Source organism: Herpailurus yagouaroundi, unplaced genomic scaffold (genome assembly GCF_014898765.1).
Source record: "Herpailurus yagouaroundi ecotype Mexico unplaced genomic scaffold, PumYag 196, whole genome shotgun sequence".
NCBI classification, from domain to species: domain Eukaryota; kingdom Metazoa; phylum Chordata; class Mammalia; order Carnivora; family Felidae; genus Herpailurus; species Herpailurus yagouaroundi.
The window spans coordinates 584428-606289 of NW_024412427.1; the positions used below are offsets into that span (position 1 = coordinate 584428).

Genomic DNA, 21862 nt, shown 5'->3' on the forward strand with positions numbered 1-21862 from the left:
AGATGCTTAACCGACTGAGCCACCCAGGTGCCCCTGTAGGTGATGATTCTGTATGCACATAATGATAATGAAAATTGTTATAATAAAATAATGCTAATCACCATCAGTTACGTAGTGCCATTATGTTCTAGGTGCTGTATATACATTAATTCACTTAATTCTCATAGTAATCTTATGAGGTGGCTATTATTACCCCCATGTTGCAGATGATGACAGGCACAGAGAGGTTAAGGAACCTGCCTGAGGTCACACAGCTTGTAAGTGCAGAGCTGGGATATGGACCGAGGCCATCTGGCCCCGGAATCTTTGCTCTCAATCATTACGTCCTATTGCCTCTGATAAAGGCCCACTGGACAGGGGGAGTTTGTAGCTCATCCTCTGGGTTTTTGTACCCATCAAAGTCATTTCAAAAAGTCATGAGCCCAGAGGTCCCTGAAGCTGAGGTCCAAACACCCAGTGGGTCCATTCCCAGGTCTGGATCTAGACTTGCTCCTTGGCGACTCCCACCTCTCAGGCCGTCTCTAAGACTTGATGGAGACCTTTCGCTGCTCTGCACGGGGGCATAGGACAGACCGCAGCCAATCCTGCAGGTGCAGTTACAACTGGCATCATCTCAGCCGCCATCGTCGAGCACTTACCGCGTGCCAGGCACCCTGCGCACCAGCACACCCAATCCTCGTAGGGAGGCGGCGCTGGGCACCAGGATAAGGGCCTTACCCACTCCAGCTCTGATCTTACAACGATCCACAAGACGTATTTTACTTCTCATTTTACAGGAATGGACACTGAGGCCCGGAAAGTTGAAGTCACGGTGTCTAAGATCATTCAGGGGTGGCAAAGCGGGGTATAAACCGAAATCTTCAAAGCCTGGGCCTCCACCACTACCTTATTCTGTGGGCGTTTGCTCTGCTTTGAATATCATGGTTCTCTGCCAAGCTCACTTTTCCAATCACCACATGCATTCTGGGGGTGGGTCAAAGAAAGGGACGTCTGTCTCTCTTCCTGCTGGAAGTTCCTGCAGTCACCCAGTCTTTGGACAGGCAGAGACTGGCTTCGGTATAAAGGCCGGGGCCTCGTCGCTGCTGCTGTCACCTGTGGGTGCTGATGTCCCCCAGCGTGGACGAGCGTGGGGGCAGGGGAATGGTCAGGATTCTGCTTTCTTCCTGCCACTGGCAACACATCGAACTAGCCAGGCGGGCAACCTGTGCTCCCCGCCTCCCAGCTGACACCTGGAGGGAGCCTGGCCCCAGGCAGAGAGCTCCGAGGGCTCCCATATTCACTCCAAAATATCTCTTCCCAAAGGAGCTGGGTCCTAATTCAGTTCTGAGTATACTTTCCTTTTGCCTTCTCTTGGTTTCGTTGGGGTTACAGGGAGATAGAAAAAGACACCAAACTGCTGCATGTCCCAAAGCTACAAGGTTTAATATTGGGGCGGATCTTAACCCACCACCCTCTCTACAGACATACTTGTACACATACACTATGCTGCATGCATTTTCAGGGGTTCACGCACCCTTAACAGATGGGAGTATGACCTGAACAATCACCCTCAAGCTGTAAATTCTGCAAGCCAGATTTTGTCTCTAAGTTGCTGAAGTGACTGGCTGGTACTTCTGACGCACATTTCCATCTATGAAGGTGAAACAAGTTAATAAAAATGGGGTCTGTCTGCAGGAGTATTAACTTCTGCTGTACTGTATGTTCTCCAAACATGCAAATCCATATCTTGCCTCTTCACCTTTGCACACGCTGTTCCCTGGCCTGGGAATACTCTTCTCCCAAGTGTCTCTCTCCTGTACTTCCTCCCCATCTCCCCCCCCCCCCACCCCCCCCCCCAGCAAATCCTTACTTTTTCTTTAATACCCAGCTAAAGTAGCTCCTCCTCTTTGATGGTTCCCTTGTTCCCCTCATTCCAGCCAGAAGGGTTACTTAATCACTTCCTACTTTGGGCATCTGCTGAGCAACCTTGGGAATGCCCATCAGAGCAGTCCTAGCCCACCTGTTCTATGATGGTGTGTTATGTGTGTGTCCCTTACCAGGAGGTGGACAGGGGCGCCATGCCTGGCTCATGTCTGTGACCAGAGCCCCCAGTCCATAATAGATGGGCAGTAGATGTTAATGGGAGGAATACAAGGTGGAAGGAAGGGAGGAAGAAGGAAGGCTATGTGGATGGACAGAAGACAGGAAGGGAAGAAAGACAGATGGAGGGAAGTTAGGGAATAAGTGGAAAGAAGGAAGATGGAAAATACATGGACGGGAAGATGGAAGAACGGATAGTTGGGTGAATGAGTTGGGGGGAGTGGACTGATGGATGGAAGGGAGAAGGGCCAGGTGGATGAAAATGATAGGCTGGAAATACAGGTGGATGGACGGAGAGAGGGAGAGATCAGAGGATGGGTAAAGGAACAAAGAATGGAAGGAAGAAAAAAAGAAGGGGGTGGGAGAGAAGTAAAGGAAAGAACAGATGGTTCTGTGGCGGGGGAGGAGAGAGAAAGAGAGAGAAGAGAGAGAATGCAAGCTACGATTGCAGCAGGGGAGGGAGGAAGCAGGCAAAGAGGGAAGGCCGGAAGAAGTAAGGACAGTACTTTGTCTAGTTCGGGTCTGTCATGTGTTTTTCATACTGGGGCCACGTTAACTGGCATCTCCTCCCCTGCAGCCTGAGCCTGCACGTCAAACCCAAGAGGGCCGTGCTCCTGAGCTCTCTGCTCAGCTGGGATGGAGGCCGCAGGGCTGGGTCCAGCACCTGCTTTGGCCGTGACTCATGCACCCCTCTAGGAAGCGGCAGCTCGGGAGGCTCCCCACGAAAGGGCTTTCAGGGTGAGCGCAGTTCAGTGCATCCTGAGGATGGTCGCCACGGCTCTTGAGCCCTAATCACACGGGCGTCAATCAAGCCCACACTCTGCACGGCGACCCAGCTAACATTTTGGACGGGGGTCCCTTCCCTGGATTTTACTGCACCGCGAGCAGCTCCTGCTCCAAGGCGAGGTGGCCGCAAGAGAGGCGGGAGGTACTTGTGGGTATTTGCGCCCAGGCTCCAGCTATCTCTGTATCGCGCGTACCGTTTCTGAATCATTGTAAAATCCAGAGTTGGGCGAGCTAGCTGTATTCTTCTAGCTCACAGTAGCGTAAATGACTATTTAAATTGCCCTCGCACCATGCCCCCCCCCGCCAATCCCAGTGGCACACGCAGGGCAGAGGCCCATTTACGGCTCATGTACAGCGTGCTGGGCTCCGTGCGGACGGCTTCCATCTATCTCCCATCATCATTACAGCCTGGAAGGCAGGGGCTTCCCTTCTACCCATTTAGCAGATGAGGTGACCGAGGCCAAAGGAGAGGGAGAAAAACCTGCCCGGGGCACACAGCCAGGGACTGGTGGGGCCAGGCTCAAAGGCAGACGGGGCTGATTAGCAGGTGCTCGCCCTAGACTCGGGACGCGTACCCTGGCTAGCCTGAGCTGCAGCTGAACTTGACACCTACTGTGTGTCTGCCGGTCCCCCTACGCCTCCGATTCTTCCCGTCGAGTGCGTTCACACGGGGGTCCGGGCACCTGCTTTCCCCCGGCAGCCAGAGGGAGCCTCTGATGGTGGAGGTCTCCTGCTCGAAACCCTCCAGGGGCTTCCAGTCACCCTGAGAATATCGCCCAATGCCTCAGGATGGCCCGGACCCCCGTGGGATCTGCACCCACCTTGGCCCCCCCCGCCCACCGTATTCTTCCCTGCTGACGCTCCAGCCTCCCTGTTTCAGGAACCTGCCAACTTTGGCCAGGCCTCAAGGCCTCTGCCCTGCTGTTCGCTCTGCCCAGCACACTCCCTGCCGGGACACCCACACGGCTCCCTCACCTCGTTCAGGTGTCTGCTCAAGCGGGAGAGAAGCCTGGCCTGCTTGCATCAAGTGAAGTCACAGCCCCGGGACCATCTCCTTTCCTCCCTGACTCTGCTGGTCTCCGGCGGGGGCCCTTCGTCTGACGGTACATATTCAGTTGTTTATATTGCGCGTCCCGCACTGGAAGGTCCATGCTTCGAGGGCGGGGATCTTGTTGCGTTTGCCGCTGGATCCACAGCACTTAGAGGAGGGCCCGGCAAACGGCAGCTTTCCCTTAAACCGCAGCCGCGCACGAGAGCCAACCCCGATTTACAGACGGCATTGCAAGCTCAGAGTGGAAAGGGGTCTTCTGCACTCTGTCTTCTAAACCCCACCGTCCAGGCGGGCACTGGCACCAAGCACCTCTCCCGAGTCCCATCAGCCTCCTCGGGGAGCCCTGGGAGGCTGCCCTCCCCCCGGATTCTGACACAGGGCTCCCCGCACCAGCAAGCGAGCTGTTTGCGCTCTTGTGAGTCTCAACTTCTCCATCGGGTAGCATGGTTGCAATTCTGCCGAGGTGCCCTGGGGGCCTCATTGCACTGGGGACAGGTTTGAAAAAAATTCAGAGAAGAAAACCAAACTGGCTTCCCTAGGAGCTCCAGTTGGCCATGAAATCCGTTCGCCAAGAGGTGTGACTTCCACTCCGGGGCCAAGGAGGAACGGCAGAGGGGGAAGGCTGAAGACATTGCCTCGAAACACACACACGTCAGTCCAGCATAATGCCCGGCTCTGAGCCTCCGGTTCAACCGATGCTGAGAAAGCCCCTACTGTGTGTCTGGTATTAATTCAAACTCCTGTATCTGCCGGTCGGTCTGGTATGTTCCCTGGGGTGTCACAGACGCCTCAAACCCCGCGTGCCCACCACACTGTCCATCTCAGAGAGTGGCACTGTTGCCCTGGTCAGGCCAAGCCCAGGACCCTCACCCCTGACTCCTCTCTCTCCACCCCCCACATCCAACCCATCAGGAGCTCTCTTGGCTTTACCGCCATCCCCAGGCCCATCTCCTACCGCCTCGGTCCCGCCCATCTTTCTTCTCTTGCTCGGACAACTGCAGTAATCTCTTGGCTGGTCTCCCAGCCTCCACTGTTTCCCTCCTCTTGCCCATTCTCCACGCAGCGGCCAGAGTAATTCTTTTAAAACATAAGCTAGATCAGGCAGCCTTTCCTGTTTACTGCTCTCGGGCTCCATGGCTGTCCACAGCACCTGGAATAAACTCTGATGTCCAGGACCTGTGTCTGGCCCAGAACTCCACCTCCAGACTCATCCATCCCAGTTGCCCCCACGCCTTCACTTCTACGCGTGGTCACTGTGGCCTTCATACCACTTCCCACCCCAGGGCCTTTGCATGTGCTGGTCCCACCTCCCTACATCTCCGCCTGGCTGGCTTCTGCCGCCACTCAGGCCTTGACTCAAGCGTCGCCTCCCGAGAAGCCTTCCCTGGCTCCCCCCGAGAATGCTGCCCCCCAACCCTACCCGCCTGTCGCCCATCACCCACTATCATATCTCATTCTTTTCTTTACACCCTTTTCATTAAGTGAACTTTCTCACGGATGGATTTGTTTGGTTGTTTACTGCTGAAGCTCTGGGGACTGAAGGTGATACAGCGGTGGTTCCTGCCCTCATGGAACCAACATTCTAAGGAGGCGATTGTGAGAGACCAAATCTACCCTTGACTTTCCAAGTACAAGAGCCAATAAATTCCTTTTCTCTTTTGCTAAAACCAATCAGGTTTCGCTATTTGCAGGCAGCCCGCTCTTAGGCTCCATAAATCCTTGCTGAATTCAATTACCACGTCTGTTTTGTTGTTTTGCTCATTTATTCTCTCCCTCTCCCCCTCCCTGCTCCCTCTTTTCCCCAATGACACTTTACAAGGTCATTGTAAAGGGAGCCTGCACGTTGCATCTGGCTAAAGGGACAGTCCTGGGTCTGATGGCTCACAGACTCCCCACTGTGCCAGTGTTCTCTTTTGTCATCAATGCGTCGATGAGTTTCTACACAGACCCTCTCTTTAAAATAGATGTTGGACAGAGAACATCAATTCCGTTTCACAGATGGGAAGGCTGAGGCCCAAATGGCTTGCCTAGGCTGCACGGAACACAAGATTGTTCAGTTCGGCAAGGATTTCCTCCTCTGGGAATCCAGGGCTGCAGACCAGAAAGGAAAACCTGTATCCTTTCCTGATGGTAAATAGGATCCATGCTCTGGGCCCACCAGGACAGTTCTGGAATTCATAGCCTTCATAGGCCTGCTTCACAGGCTAGTCCCAGGGCGTTTTGATTCCAGGAAAAAAATAGCCCGGCTAAGATAAATAGGAGTGTTCTTTCACACGCAGTATAATTTTGGGTTCCCTTCCTTTTTCAATCTGTTAAACCAATCATGCAAATACAATTTACCGAGCCAGAAGGTCCCCACATTAATCCTCTTACCAACCCAAAGAACCCTTCTTCACCTTGGTGAAGGCTGCTTGCTTTTTCATCAGAGCTAAGGAATGCATCGCCTTTCCCTCCTTGCTTTGGCTACCAGGAAGCTCAGAGATCAACCTCTGAACTTAATTGCAGGTGGTGGCCTCAGCCAGATATTTTTGCACAAGTGCCTTAGCCTTAGCTTTCTATTGCTCTGCCTTTGCTTTAATAGTTCAATTTTAAATATGTTTTTTTATTTGAAGTTCTTCTCAAATCTTTCCGCCACAGGCCGGGTATAAACAAAGGATTCAAACTTATTTCTGACGCTGTCCTCCCCCTTTTCCCTATGTCCTTTGCCACTGGCTTCGGGGCCCAGGAGCTGACACGGTCCCTCTGTCTGCGCTCACTCTGTTTGTACAACGCGTTTTCAGGGGGATGTAAATTGTTTTAAAAGCTTCCATGCCGGCCCGCTGCTCCTTATTACTGACCCAGGAGGATCTGTACTAATTTGCCTTAACGGACTTATTAAATAGCAAATTTCGGGAGGAAGAAACTACACAGCCTTTATTAGATCAGCGAAACGGCCGTGGACGTCACCACCAGGGCAGAGAGACGCCCATTAGCCACAGGGGGGAGCTGGGGAGATCAGCTGGTCAAGCGTGTTTTCAATAAATTGGCGCTGGCCACTGTTTTGTGGCTTCTTGGGGGTCGTCAGCAAAAGCTTCTAGCCTCCAAAGGATAAAGGAAACACAGACAAGAGAAGACGCAGCATCTCTTCCCCTGAAACCAGACACAGGCCACCAACTACGGCGACTACGACACAAAACGGGCGGTTCCAAACCTCCAGGTCGTTGAAGAACAGGTGGGTATCTGCAAGGTTGAAGATCATTTCTTCCATCATCAGGCCGATGCGCACAGACGTCGTGGTGTCCTGGTAGAAAGAAAGGACAGAGTCACACGCCAGCGGGGCCTCCCCCGTCCCATCCCGCCACTGTCAGGCAGCCCAGGTCGGTTCTGAGGGGCTCACACGCGGCCTAGGCTGTGTCAATGTGTTTTCAAAGGTTCCCTCCCGGCCCTCCTGCTTTCCGGGAGGCCTGGACGACTGCAGGAGAAGCAACGTAAACTATGCAAGCCCACTGGGAGAGCTGGCCTGTCGATTCTCTCTTTATGACAACCTCTCTACGGATGCTGTCTTACTCTTCCCGATACATGAAGTCCCTCTGTTATCTAGCAAATGGATTAATTACAAAAATGAGCACACAGGGTGCCCTGGGTGTCTCAGTCAGTTAAGAGTCTGACTCTTGATTTCTCTAGGTCATGATCTCAGGGGTTGTGCAATGGAGCCCCGCGTCGGGCTCCGCGAGCCTGTTCAGGATTCTCTCTTGCTCTCTCTCTCTCCCCCTCCCCTGCTCTCTCTCTCTCTCTCTCTCTCTGTCTCAAGAATAAAGAAATAAACTTAAAAAAAAAGAAAGACGAGCACACAAACTAAACCCCATTATGGTCCATCCATACCCTGGAAACCTAGCCCACTTGATTGAAAAAGTGAAGTCATGCTAGAATTACTTGAATCTACCTCCAAGGTATTAAGTAACAAAAGCAGATCGCACCACGTTATGTGTGAAACCCAACTGTGCAATGAAGGGTCCCTTCTTTCTCCCTCCCTCTCTTTTCTATGCACGTGCTATGGTAGACTGCATTACTGATCACCCATATTTGGGGTCCCTTCCTGGGGAGCTTTGCCCTGTAAGAGGGGGATCCTCACTGGGGGTTGGTACCCTACCCCCACGGGCCCAATCTGGCCTGCTGCCTGTTTGTGTATGGCTTATGAGCTAAGAATGACTTTTTACATTAAAAAAATATATATGTTTACTTATTCGAGAGAGAGAGAGAGAGAGCGCATGTGCGTGAACAAGTGGGGGAGGGGCAGAGAGTGGGAGACAGAGGGTCCGAATCAGGCTCCGTGCTGACAGTGGTGAGCCTGACGAGGGTCTTGAACTCACGAACTGTGAGATCATGACCTGAGCTGAAGTCGGATGCTCAACCGGCTGAGCCACCCGGGCACCCTGACTTTTTTTTTTGTTTGTTTTTTTTACATTTTTAAACAGTGTATTGTCTGTGGTTGCTTTTGTGTTTTGAAGGCAGAGGTGAGCAGGAGCCACACAGCCCCAGTGTCCTGTAGAGACTGAAATATTTACTATCTGACCCTTTGCAGGAAAAGTCTGCCGGCCCCTGATATATACCCTCCCTGTTGAACTTAGATGTGGCCATGTGACTTGTGTCGGCAGAAGTCATGCTTCAGCTGTGGTCAGAAGCTTTCAGAGTGAGTGCATGGTTGGTCAGGCTCTCTCTTCCCAGTTCACAAGACTAAGTGTTCCAGAGGCAAGATAATGTGGGTCAGAGCTGCAGCAGATCAGAATGGGCATGAAAGAGAAGTAGACGAGATTCAGGGGATGTTTGTTACTGCAGCATAACCTCACCCATCCCAACTGATGCACATGAAAAATACTTGGCACAATGGTTCTCAGCTCTGGCTGCACGCCATCATGATTGAGAGCATTCAAATATCCTGATGCTCAAGGCCCCACCTCAGACCAATCAAATCAGAATTTCTGAGGGTGGGGTCCAGGCATCAGGGATGTTTAAAGCTCCCGACCCGATTTCAACATGCAGCCAAGGTTGAGAACCACTGGTCTGAAAGGATCTACAACACTTAGTGATATTCCTGGTTCGTATCTATTAAGGGCTTTCTCTGTGCCACTTTACAAATGAATCCATTTAATTCCCACAAAGACTTAGGGGTTGAGCATTATTATCTTCCCATTTTACAGATGAGAAAACGGAGGCCCCAAACGGTTGGGTAACTTGCTCAAGGCCCGGCAGCTGGTGGAGTGCGGGGATTTGAACCCACGTCGTGTGGCCCCAGACCAAAACTGCTTCTGAGGAGGGCTTGGAGGGGCGGGGGTTGAAGGAGGCATGCAGGGGACCTTGTGCTGCCTGTCACTCCATACACTTCTTTTCCTGTTTGCATTTTTCCCCGGGCAGCTGTCTGACCTCTATTATAAAAAATAAACAATTAACGACGTAAACCCTTCTTGACCCTTAAAGAAAAAGGGAAAAACATGTCGCTGGTGACGTCAGCTTCACACACACACAACTGTGAAGAATCAAGCCCAGGAACGCAGCCATTAGGTGAAACACCTCATCAGGGCCCCCAAAGCCAAAGCTTAGCACTCTGGGTCCTGGCTGGAAGGCGGCGGGGTAGAGCGCTCAGTAAAAAATGAAGGGAAGATAAGGAAAACAAAAAGCAGGGAATCGTTCTGTGACCCGGGAAAGGACTCTGGGGGGGCTTCCACGCATGACTCATCCCCGAGCCATTTTACCTCTGCACAATTGCACATTCCTTCTTGGCAAGGCTGTGCACCTAACCACGGATGACCCGCCCGCAGCACGCTAGACACGAAGGGAGAAGCTGCCATCCACACTCAGCTGCTAAAAGGATTTATGTAGAAAAACGTCAACTCCCAGGCCAGCACATAAAACAGGAAAAGTAATTATTGTATGCGGAAGGGTCTGTCTGTGAAAAGTATTTTGTATGGTTAGACGAAGGCAAATACTCAGTGTCGATAAAGCTGGAATTGTGTCTTATCGATGCTGGCAGGATGTGGAGAGAAAATCTGCATGTATGCAATGGGGGCTAGGGCGAGAAAAGAGAGCTCAATTCTCATCTTCTAGCTTGGGAGGCCAGGGAGCATGCCTAAAACAGGAAAAAAAAAAAAAAATCAAGGAGTGGTACCATAAGCAGGCTACTCAGAAATCTGGAGGTAAATACCAAAAGAATCAGCAAGAGTGGAAAGTTGTGGCCTCTGGGCAGAAACAAACGGTGTGGTGGGTCCACTGAGGACTGCTGCTTCTCATGACACTTTTCTTTGTAGAACTATGAGTTTTAAACTATATGCGTGTATTTCCTGGATTAATAAAAAAAAAAAAACAACGAAATAAAAGGGAACGTGGGGCACCTGGGTGGCTCAGTCGGTTGAGCGTCCGACTCTCGGTCTCAGTTCAGGTCAGGATCTCGGGGTTCGGTTTGTGAGCTGGGGTTCCTCGCAGAGCCTGCTTGGGATTCTTTCTCCTTTTCTCTCTGCCCCTCCCCTGCTCACATGCTCTCTCTCTCTCAAAATAAATAAATGAACTTAAAAAAAAATAAAAGGGAACATACTTAGTAATTCTATTTCTCATTGTCTACTCTAGAGAAAGGCCATACCTATGAACAAGACAGTGTTTTGTAAATAGCAAAAGATTGAACAATTTAGCTGTCCGGCCAAAGGTTACTAGAAATATAAGCTGCAGTATATTCATTTGGTGGAAAACTAAATTCAATGGAAAGAAATGAACCACATCTCTGCATATTAACATGGACACGCCCCCCCCCATAATACTGAGTGAAAGCAACAGTTTTCTGAAAGTTATATACTGCATTAGTTATTAGCATTTACTAGAAACACATAAAATGCTACTGAATATTTTCCATAGGCACTTCTATATTTATAAATATCTGAAAGGATGTACCAGAATCCTAACAGTTAATTACTTCTGGAAGGCAGAGAGGAGGGGACAGGAATTAAAGGTAAGAATGAAAGTAAATTTTAACATGAGCTACAATATTCTAAAATGTTTTGAAAGAGAAAGGATTCACATACAGTGTAATTAAAAATTAAAACAAAATTAAAAAAAAAACCTTTTTTAACCTTTATTTGTTTTTGTGAGACAGAGAGAGACATATAGCGCCAGTGGGGGAGGGGCAGAGAGAGAGGGAGACACCAAATCCCGAACAGGCTCCAGGCTCTGAGCTGTCAGCACAGAGCCCGACGCGGAGCTCGAACCCACGAACCACGAGATCCTGACTCGAGCCGAAGTAGGACGCTCAACCGACTGAGCCACCCAGGCGCCCCTAAAACACCCAAATGTTTCTGAGGAGAACCTTTAGGATACCAGCTATTCCCTGATAAGTCTCCTTGTTTCAGATTTTCCTAAAATCTGCTTAGATGCTGCCTGGAGATTGTTTTGAACTCCGCTGGTGGGATCTCTTTCCCATGAATTTGATAAAAACTAGGGGCTCAGGGGTAGAAAAGTCTGGAATAACCCGAGAGAGAAGCACAACTGTTAAGTAACACAGAATGTGACCCTGGGCCAGACCACTGTATCCAAGTAGAAAACGTTCTTCCAGGATTGCAAAGACTGAGAAACTAAACAAAACTGGTGGAGACTCAGCATTAATGAGTGTGAAACACGTCCGGAGTGGCTGAATACGTCCCTCATACGCTCCACAAACATACCACCCTGGTCTGTTGGCTTCGGTCACTCTGTGCGGCTTGGAGGGGGATCCTCTGATCTAGCACGTCTCCTTGGCAAACAAGGCCTAAAATATGGAAGCCTTCGTGCCATGTTCTTCAGCTCCTAACAGGCCACTGACCCATTCAAACCCGCTCTGGTCCCTCTGCCACCCTGGGAAGCAGTGAGGTTTAAATGAGCTAGCACATGGGGACACGCAGCCTGGTATACAGCAGGCACTCCATAAGCACTCGTCATTGTCAAAATCCCCCAATCGACTTCCTCGAACCCTTAAGCAAAGAACCTGTTTCTGTGAAGCCAGCAGAAACACCCTAAATCAGATGACATTTTATGAAAACCACTTTTTTAAAAAAAAGTTTGTTTAAATGCTTATTTATTTTTGAGAGTGAGAGAGACAGAGTGCGAGTGGGAGAGGGGCAGAGAGAAAGACACAGAATCTCAAGCGGGCTCTAGGTTCCAAGCTGTCAGCACAGGGCCTGATGCGGGGCTCGAACCCACGCACCATGAGATCGTGACCTGAGCCAAAGTAGGATATGTAACCTGAGCCACCCAGGTGCCCCCAAAACCACTTTTTAAAAAAATATTTTTTTTAACGTTTATTTATTTTTGAGAGAGGCAGACTACAAGTGAGGGAGGGGCAGAGAGAGAGAGGGAGACACAGAACCAGAAGCAGGCTCCAGGCTCCGAGCAGTCAGCACAGAGCACGACGTGGGGCTTGAACTCACGGACCATGAGATCATGACCTGAGCCGAAGTCGGATGCTTAACCGACTGAGCCACCCAGGGGCCCCCTGAAAACCATTCTTAATCACTACATACTCTTTGGATTAAAAAAAGTCGGCTTGCTTAGGTTAATGTCCTAAATAAGCAACAGCAGAAACAGATTGTTTTTTAAAAATGATCCATTTAAACCAGAAGGGAGAACCGAGAAAAGGGATTTTTTTTTTTTTTTTTTTTCCAAAACAGGCTTCAGTTCGTACCTTGTCCACCAAAGGACCGTGGTGGGGGCTGGTGGGGCTGGGTGGATGGAACGTCATCTTTGTTAGACTTCAGAGTTTGGGGCTGGTTCTCTCCCACAGAAGGCACAAATCAAAGGCCCTGCGGATTTTCTCAATGTGTTCTAATGACCTAGCAGATTTCCCAGGGTTCACATTAGACATGGAGGGCTGGGCTATGCGCGTGTTCATTCAGGGGGCTGACGCGGGGGCTCCACGCCTTGGCATCCGACTTCGAGGCAGGTGCTGTGGGCCTGGACGCAGCTTGGAAACCTATTACGCATTCTTGGGGAAGGCTCTAATGAGAGGCGGATGGTGGGGACTTTCTCCACGAGGGCTGGTTTAAGACCTGCCTCGTGGGGGTGCCTGGGTGGCTCAGTCCGTTAAACGTCTGACTCTTGATTTCGGCTCAGGTCATGATCTCACGGTTTGTGAGTTTGAGCCCCGCGCTGGGCGCTCTCCTGTCAGCACAGAGCCTGCTTCGGATTCTCTGCACCAACCCCCTCACCTCTATCTGCCCTTCCCCACCCCATGCTTTCTCTCTAAAATAAATAAACATAAAAAAAACAAAACAAAACAGTAGTTGTTTTCTATCAAGTGTCTCCATCGTGCCCACATTTACAAGCTTCTCATTTTTTTTTTTCAACGTTTTTTTATATTTATTTTTGGGACAGAGAGAGACAGAGCATGAACGGGCGAGGGGCAGAGAGAGAGGGAGACACAGAATCGGAAACAGGCTCCAGGCTCCGAGCCACCAGCCCAGACCCCGACGCAGGGCTCGAACTCACGGACCGTGAGATCGTGACCTGGTTGAAGTCGGACGCTTAACCGACTGCGCCACCCAGGCGCCCACAAGCTTCTCATTTTAAGCCACATTCTTGGAGGTCTAATTCCCAATCCCTATAGATTAGGAAGCAGCATTTTCATTTCAAAAGGAGCCCAAGTTTTGTTTTGTTTTGTTTTGTTTTTTACCAAAAAGTTGTTTAAGTGAATCGCAACTCCGCTATAGAATTCCCTTCCCTGAGCTTCCATGTTTTCTGCTTTAAGAGTGTAGCATTTTTAGGGGCGCCTGGGTGGCTCAGTTGGTTAAGCGTCTGATTTGAGTTCAGGTCATGATCTCACAGTTCGTGAGTTTGAGCCCCACGTCGGGTTCTGTGCTGACAGCCCGGAGCCTGGAGCCTGCTTCGGATTCTGTGTCTCCCTCTCTCTCTGCCCCTCCCCAACTCACACTCTGTCTCTGCCTCTCAAAAATAAATAAAAACATTACAAAAAAAAAAAAAAAGTGTAGCGCTTTTGTCATAGATGGTTCCAATGGGTGCTTATTTATTTACTAAATGTTTTTATTTATTTTTGGGAGAGAGAGACAGAATCTGAAGCAGGCTCCAGGCTCTGAGCTGTCAGCACAGAGCCCGACACGGGGCTCGGACTCACAAACCATGAGATCATGACCTGAGCCAAAGTTGGACACTTAACTGACTGAGCCACCCAGGTGCCCTGGTTCCAATAGGTGTTTAATTCAAAGAAGTGAGATCCATACTTTTTTTTTTTTTTAAGAGAGAGAGAGTGCATGAGGTGGGGAGAGGGGCCAAAGGAGAGAGAGAGAGAGAGAATCCCGAGCAGGCAGAGCCTGATGTGGGGCTTGATTCCATGACCCTGGGATCATGACCTGAACTGAAATCAAAGAATTGGACACTTAACCCACTGAGCCACCCAGGTGCCCCGACCCACACACTATTTATCTGGAATCACAACAACCCTTTGAACAAAAGGAAGGCACAGCCTCATCTTGTCCTGATGCCTTAGGTGACTCTGGTCCTTTGGGTTCTTTCACAGCTCACTCAGTAATAATAGTAATAACTGACCTTTGAGTGCTTTGGGGTAGAGGCAAAGAGAGCGGGCTCTCAGCCAAACTGCTTATGAACAAGGCCAGTTCTACCGCTCACCAGCTAAATGACCTTGTCCAAGTCATTTCACTTCTTGTGTGCCTCCGTTTGTTACCTGCAAGATGGGTCGTTAGAGAGAGCAAATGGGGTTTTCAAAGTGCAGGTTATAATCCCTTTAGTGAAAGCTGACTTTAAAGGCCAGCATTAAAAAAGAAAAAAAAAAAAAAAAGAATGGAAGAAATACAAGAGAATCTGTGGCCCCCTGTCTGTTTTTGTAAATAAAGTTTTATTGGAACACAGCAGTGCCCATTTGTTCACTTAGTGTTTATGGCTGCTTCCGTGCTACAGTGGCAGAGTTGGTAGTCACCACGGGGCCTAGCCTAAAGCCTAAAATATTTATTATATCTTTATAGAAAAAGTTTGCCAATCCCTAGAATAGACAACAAAAAATCAGAGCATGTCATATACAGTAATGGTGAGCTTCTATTTCGGGTGGAGTGTTTGTGTGTGTGCGTGTTTGAGACAGAAGGGGCGAGAAAGAGAGAGAGAGAGAGAGAGAGAGAGACGGAGGTGGGTCACGGTATAAAGCGCATTTCTTCCTGAGGCAGCTTTGTGACTAGAACTCGGGTCCGATCTGACACCAGATTCCACAATCCTCCGGTTATGCCATGATGCCCGTTACGGCTTCCGTGCTCTGAGGACGTGTCTGCCTTCCGTGGTTCAGCTGCGTGACTGGGACGAAGTGTGATGTCGCTCCTGGAATATCCAGATGTGCCAGGCCCAGCAACTGGTGGTCTCTGAGCTGAGCCGTTTCGTGGGTTTCCCTTGGGGTCCCTGCTGTGAAGATTTGGAGGCTGTGTGCGCAGGAAAGGGTTAACTTCGGCAAGTGTTGCCGGAACCCTGCGCATTCCTCGGGTCTGTCTTCCAGACTGGTCCTTGCTGGGCTGGCTCCCCACAGAGGAGCTCTGAGTCCTTGGGCCAGGCAGTCCTGGCTGATCAGATGGTTTATGCTAACAATGGGATCACGGTGAATGCCTGCTTTTGTTCTGCGGGGCTGGAGTCTTGAGTGGCTGTGGTGCCGTGAGCCTACAGCAGGGGCCCCAGGAAGCCCCTGGACACCAGGGCTCGGGGGAGCTTCACTGCTTGGCGACTCTTGGCACATCAGTGCTGGCAGAGTCGCCTGAGCTCCACTGCGAGAGGACGTCTGGAAGGCGGTGCCTACGTTCTCCCGGATTTTATCCCACGTGCCTTTTCCCTTTGCTGATTTTAATCTGTATTCTTTCACTGCAATAAACTGTAACTGTGAATATAACAGCTTTTCTGAGTCCTGTGGGTCCTTCTAGCAGCTCATCGAGCCCGAGGGTGGTCCTGGTGGCCCCCAACACAGGGCCTTTATTAGACACTTTGAAAAAACACCAACCGGTTAAGAAAAGGTACCTGATCTCTCTGGGAATGAACTTTCGTGTCTGTAAATAAGCAGTTATTAATTTTGAGTAAAAATAATACCCATACTGGCCTCCTAGAATGATTTCGTAACCCAGGCCTGGCCAGAACCAGGGAGACTCGTTCAGGGATGGTTACGTGGCCAGTGGGAGCCGCTGAGATCTGGCCCCGGGACTTTAGCTGTAACCACCGGGAAAAAGGCGCCTCTTACCCCCGGTGAGCTGGTGGAACCTGAGCTGGGGGATGCCGGCAGGGCCTCCGTGACGACGCACACAGATTCAGACAAAATTATTTGGTGACTGGATCCCACTGTTCCTGAAGTCTACTTCTGGGCATTCTGGTTACAGGAGCAGATCAATTTCCCTTTTTGGCCTAAACTGACGTGTGTTGAGTGTTCATCACTTAGAATCCAAAATTCTTGGCCCCGCTTGCCACCTCCCCACGACTGTGGGGAAATTGGGTGTTTCCAACACGGCCAGGGTCCGGTGGGCAAGTGCAAGTGATTCTGCGCGTCTTTTTTCAGATTTTTAAAATGTTTATTTATTTTGAGACAGAGAGAGAGAGAGAGAGAGAGAGAGAGAGAGAGAGTGCATGCACATGCACGAGTGGGGGAGAGGCAGGGAGAGAGAGAGGGAGAGAGAGAATCCCAAGCAGGCTCTGCACGGGAGGCTCCGTCCCACGACCTGTGAGATCATGACCTGAGCCGAAAGCAAGAGCCAGACGCTTAACCGGCTGAGCCACTCAGGTGCCCCTAGTTCTACACATTTTCACAACGACCCAGTTTTGCACCTCTGACAGCCCCTCCCCAAGGGGATATAAATCAAGGTCCCGGTTATTATCTGGTCTTACAGCATCAATTCCTCCTTCACACAAGCACTGCCTAATGAGGCAAACGGCCACCACACGTTGCCTCCCCCCGCACAAGGTGCCCACGCCAGCGGCCACAGGCAAGGCGCTCCACGAAGCAAAACCACTGAGAGCATCCATCATGGAGTTAGTGGGACCCGAGTTCAAATCCTGGGAGCTGCCATTCCTTAGGGATGTGACCTTGGATGACATGTTCACCCTCCCTGGGCCTCAGTTTCCTTATCCGAATACAAACAGTGAGCTCCTCCCAGGGCTCCTACAGGATAACGCATGTGCTATGACCTGCTCCTGGTGCTTGGGTATTATTAGCAAAAAGCAGCAGGGGCCAGAATCTTCCATCAGAAAACGTTCCCTGCTTGGAAATTCCTGTGCAATAGTTTAACCTGGTATTTCCCAAACCATGGCCGTTCTCGTAACACCTTTGCAGGTTGTGTCGCACCGCAGAGGAATGGGGTTCATGTTTTCCTTTAATTCAGTTACCCGTCCCCGCTTTTTTTTTTTTTTTAAGTTAAATGCATTTAATTTGGAAACAAGCTTGTTATCATGATGTAAACGGCAAATCCGTTCCACTCACTGTAACCGGAAGGTAAGCAGAAATATCAGGTCCCTGGGGCTGCCTTTTTCAGCCTGCCCTCCCTGGTCCCCCACCCTCCCACCCCAACTTCTTCCTTCTGTCCTCATATCTCCTACTACACGCTTCTATCTCCTGCCTCCCTCTTGGAACGGCCCTTGTGATCACACCTGCCACAGAAGGTAAGAGTCCCAGGTCCTGGGGACGGGGGCGCAGACATCTTTCAGGGGCCACTGGTCTGCCTTCCACATCAAGCGATGACAAAATTACAACTGGCTGCTCTTCTGGGTACATCATCATCTCATGCACCAAGTTGTGATTCTCAAGAAACAAAGGTGAACTGGGTATCCTGTTACTCAGGACCAACCTCTTTCAACCACAATGAGTTTATGTTAACGAGCTGACTTTTGGAAAGCGCCTAAACAGGGGGGCTGGGTTGCCAGGGGCACCAACTAGCGGTTAGAGGGCCTCCAGGGAGAGGCCAGAGGTTGAGTCCAATCACTAATGGCCAAGGATGTAATCAATCAAGGTGATGTGATGAACCCTCCATAAAAACCCAGTTCTTCTATTAGCACAGGCTGGCTCCAGATTTTCTTCTCCTAAGGGCAAATCTTCTTAAAAATTTATTTTGAGAGGGGCGCCCGGGTGGCTCAGTCGGTTGAGCGCCCGACTTCGCCTCAGGTCATGATCTCACCGCTTGTGGGTTCGAGCCCCACGGCGGGCCCTGTGCTGCCAGCTCAGAGCCTGGAGCCTGCTTTGGAGTCTGTGTCCCCCTCTCTCTCTGCCCCTCCCTCGCTCATGCTCTCTCTCTCTCTCTCTCTCTCTCTCTCTCAAGAATAAATAATAAAAAATAATAAAAAAATTATTTTGAGAGAGAGTGAGAAAGAGAGAGAGAGAGAGCGCGTGTGCAAGTGTGGGAGGGAGAGAGAGAATCCCAAGCAGGCTCTGCACTGTCAGCACAGGGCCCGATGTGGGGCTCAAACCCACAAACCACGAGATCATGATCTGAGATGAAACCAGGAGTCCGATGGTTAACCGACTGAGCCACCCAGGTGCCCCGAGCTATTTATTTTAAAAAGGGGGCTTGGAAAAAAGAAACAGAAAGGGCCTTTGGAAGGGGTGATAAAGCTGAAATCTGCTGTAGGACAATCTGGCAGCCGAGGCAGTGACCCAAATCCTGATGCCAAGGGCAGCGGCTCTACTGTCACGACAGAGGGAGGGAAGCTGAAGAGACGCCATTTTGGAAAGGCTCCACCTCTGCTGTGTCTCTGCCAGCCCCCCTTTCCTCACGTTCCGTATTTCACCACATCTGAGTAAACCCAAGAAGCTATGTTCCCACTCCAGGGGGAAGCATGAAAACGAGTCATTCTGAGTTTCGTCCTAGGCCCCCACACACCTCATACCATCTAAGATGAACCGAGCTCCAGGACGTTGGCTTCCAACAAATCTTGGTTGACACGGGCATCCCTACCCCTGCCTTCAGTGGCCTATGGAACACCGCCTATTGTTCACCTGACCCTCTGATGGACTCCTACCCTAGATTCCTGAAGGAACATGTACCTTGGACCCCTTTCCAATGCAAACCCCTAACTCGCCTCTCCTTTTCTGAGTCTCCCGGATACACCGCCTGCTATGCTCTATCAGTCGTGCTATTCAGTTAATTCTGCTCTCGCTTCCTCCTAGCTCATGTTTGATCTCTATCCTGCAGGAAGCCAAGAACTCTCCTGGCCCGTCCTGCGGGACCCCCTCTGGGTCCTTGGGCAGTTCACTCTCTGGCTGGGGGGTGTGGGGGGTGAGCAGAGCACCCGTGACTGTGGTTCACAAATGCACCCTGAGAGCCCCAGGACTTCCTTTTGTCCTTACACCTGAATTTCCCGATTTCTTGCAAAGCGAGGGATTAAGAGACATTTCCTCCAAATAATAATAATACTCATTACTAGAGCTTTCCTGCTTTTTGAATGCCTGCTACGGGCTAGGCCCCATGCTTAGTGCTTTACCTTATTTCCAAGGGGTGTTTAGTTCCTCATCAAGAGGGGGAGATGCTGAGGGAGGGAGGAAGAGCAAGTGGGCTATAGATAAAGACAGAGAGCTTCCTCTCTCCCCCACATCTGTGGTCTGTGAGGCAGCCAGAGGGTCCTCTTTAAGGCAAAAATCAGAGCGGTTGTCTTCATTTGAAATCCACCAGCTAACATCTTTCAGTGGCCACCGTCGACTTTTCCTCTCCAACCCACCTCTCTGCTCCCCGACCTTGCCAAGCCCGCGCCTGCCTCAGGGCCTTTGCACTCCTCCTTCCCCCAGGTGCTTTCATGGCTGGCTCCTTCGTGACATTCAGTTCCCACTTTCAGTACCAGACAGGCCTTCTCCGATCATTCCATCCAAAATAACCCAGATGCCAACCACCCCCGCCCCCCTCGCTCTACATCTCTTACCCTGTTACTGTTGTTAATAGCATTTATCACCATCTGGGATGATCTTTCTTATTTATGATTTTTGGCGCTTCTCCCTCAACCAGAAGGCAAGCTCTGTGAGAGCTACTGCTATGGCCCCCGAGCCTGGAACACAGCCCAGTAAACAGCAGGTGCTCAGGTAAGTTATTTTTTAAACAAACGTACGATTGTACGTGAGCTTTACCCGCATTACCACATTTCCTCCTCAAATTATCTCTTCCCTGTTTTACAGACAAATCAAGATGCAAAGTGACAAAGTGACTTGTCCAGGGTCCCCCTGCTAATCAGCAGCAGAGCTAGGATTCAAACTCACGAGTCTCCCCCCAAGAATCCAAAATCTTAAGCACTTAACGCATGGACCACATCTTCACAGGAATTAACATAAAGTATCTTATTCGGGGGAAGAGAGGCTTAAGGCACATTATAATCAGGTTTTTCTTTTTGTAAATGCCTGCTTTAAAACTGTCGATGTCTACTTTTAATGAAATAAATGGTCTGTGTAAGTAAATCACACTTGCAAAGTTAGGAGGAATGACAGGTAGCCGCTGTGTAAAAATCACAGCCCGGACTCTTTCCTCGGGTCTCAGGCTGGCTTGCCTTTCTAATAACTGCTGGGCTCCAGAGAGGATAAAAGGAGGGCCCAGGGGTGGGAAAGGATCTCCCCTTATTGCCTCTGGGCATCTGTGCCTTTCATTTCCTGGACTTGATATGGAAAAGCAAAGTTCCCCGGTAAATCCCTCATTTCTGAGCTGCCAGGCCTCGGGAACCAGACACCTTGGCGGAGATCGGAAATCAGATCACGTTAGCCGCCCCTGACAGGCTCAGAATCCTTTCTTTGCCACCCCCCCCCCCCACCCTTTGGCAGCCCATAACTTTTTAGGATGTCATTGTAGGAGTCAGAACGGACCAGCTTTAGGGCCTCTTTAGAGGAGGGCCTCTTTAGAAGAGGACGGGGAAGTCCAGTCTTTGCTCCAAGCTGCTCGGATTCTGACATCCTTAAGTGCCAACCCCAGGTTCAGTCTCTGAGCCGACCCAGTCCCACATGCAAGGCCCCCTGGACTGCTGGCTTATCCTTCCTGCTCCAGACACATCTTTGCACTGTTCCCAGGGGAGGGAAGCCTTGGTGGCTCTAAAGAGGCATCTGGGGATTTCTGAATGCTTCTCGTAGCACGAAGCTTCTCGGATGGTGAAATTAGTTAACCCTGCTTTGTGCTCCTCACGAAGCATTTTCTTTTCTTTAAATGCTTATTTTTTGAGAGAGAAAGAGAGAGAGACAGAGTGTAAGCAGGGGAGGGGCCGAGAGAGAGAGGGAGACACAGAATCCCAAACAGGCTTCAGGCTCTGAGCTGTCAGCACAGAGCCCGACGTGGGGCTTGAACCCATGAACCTCGAGATCGTGACCTGAGCCGAAGTCGGCTGCTTAACCGACTGAGCCACCCAGGCGCCCCACGAGGCATTTTCTTAAAAAAAACCTGTGTAACAAATCGAGGTAGATGTCTGGGAACCTGGGAAGTGGTCTTCAAATATTCATGCAAAGTTCATCAATAGCGAATGCTTGGTTGAGAACTCTTAGTACCGTACATGAGTTTCTGAAAACCTTCTGGTGGCATGGTTAACAGTCAAAATCACTAAGATAATTAATTAACTTAATTAACTAATTATAAGCAATGTAAATGAGGGGCGCCTGGGTGACTCAGCTGGTTGAGCATCCAGCTCTTAATTTCAGCTCAGGTCCTGATCTCATGGTTCGTGAGATCAAGCCCCGCATCGGGCTCTGTGCTGACAGTGCAGAGCCTGCTTGGGATTCTCGCTCTCTCCCTCTCCCTCTGGACTCCCCTTGCGCACCCTCTCTCTTTCTCAAAATAAAAAATAAACTAAAAAAATAAAAGCAATGTAGGGACGCCTGGGTGGCTCAGTTGGTTGAGCGTCCGACTCATGATCTCGCGGTCCGTGAGTTCGAGCCCCGTGGCGGGCTCTGTGGTGACCGCTCAGAGCCTGGAGCCTGTTTCAGGTTCTGTGTCTCCCTCTTTCTCTGCCCCTCCC

General features: G+C 50.4%; 1 protein-coding gene across 2 annotated transcripts in view; it reads right to left on the minus strand.

The window, feature by feature from the left end:
- EYA2 (EYA transcriptional coactivator and phosphatase 2) overlaps window positions 1-21862 on the minus strand; it is a 259835-nt gene that overhangs the window by 38834 nt on the left and 199139 nt on the right. For both annotated transcript variants that reach the window (XM_040446861.1, XM_040446862.1), the window contains one exon: window positions 7107-7196. In XM_040446861.1, the coding sequence (XP_040302795.1) occupies window positions 7107-7196 (90 nt within the window). The remainder of the gene's footprint in view (window positions 1-7106; window positions 7197-21862) is intronic.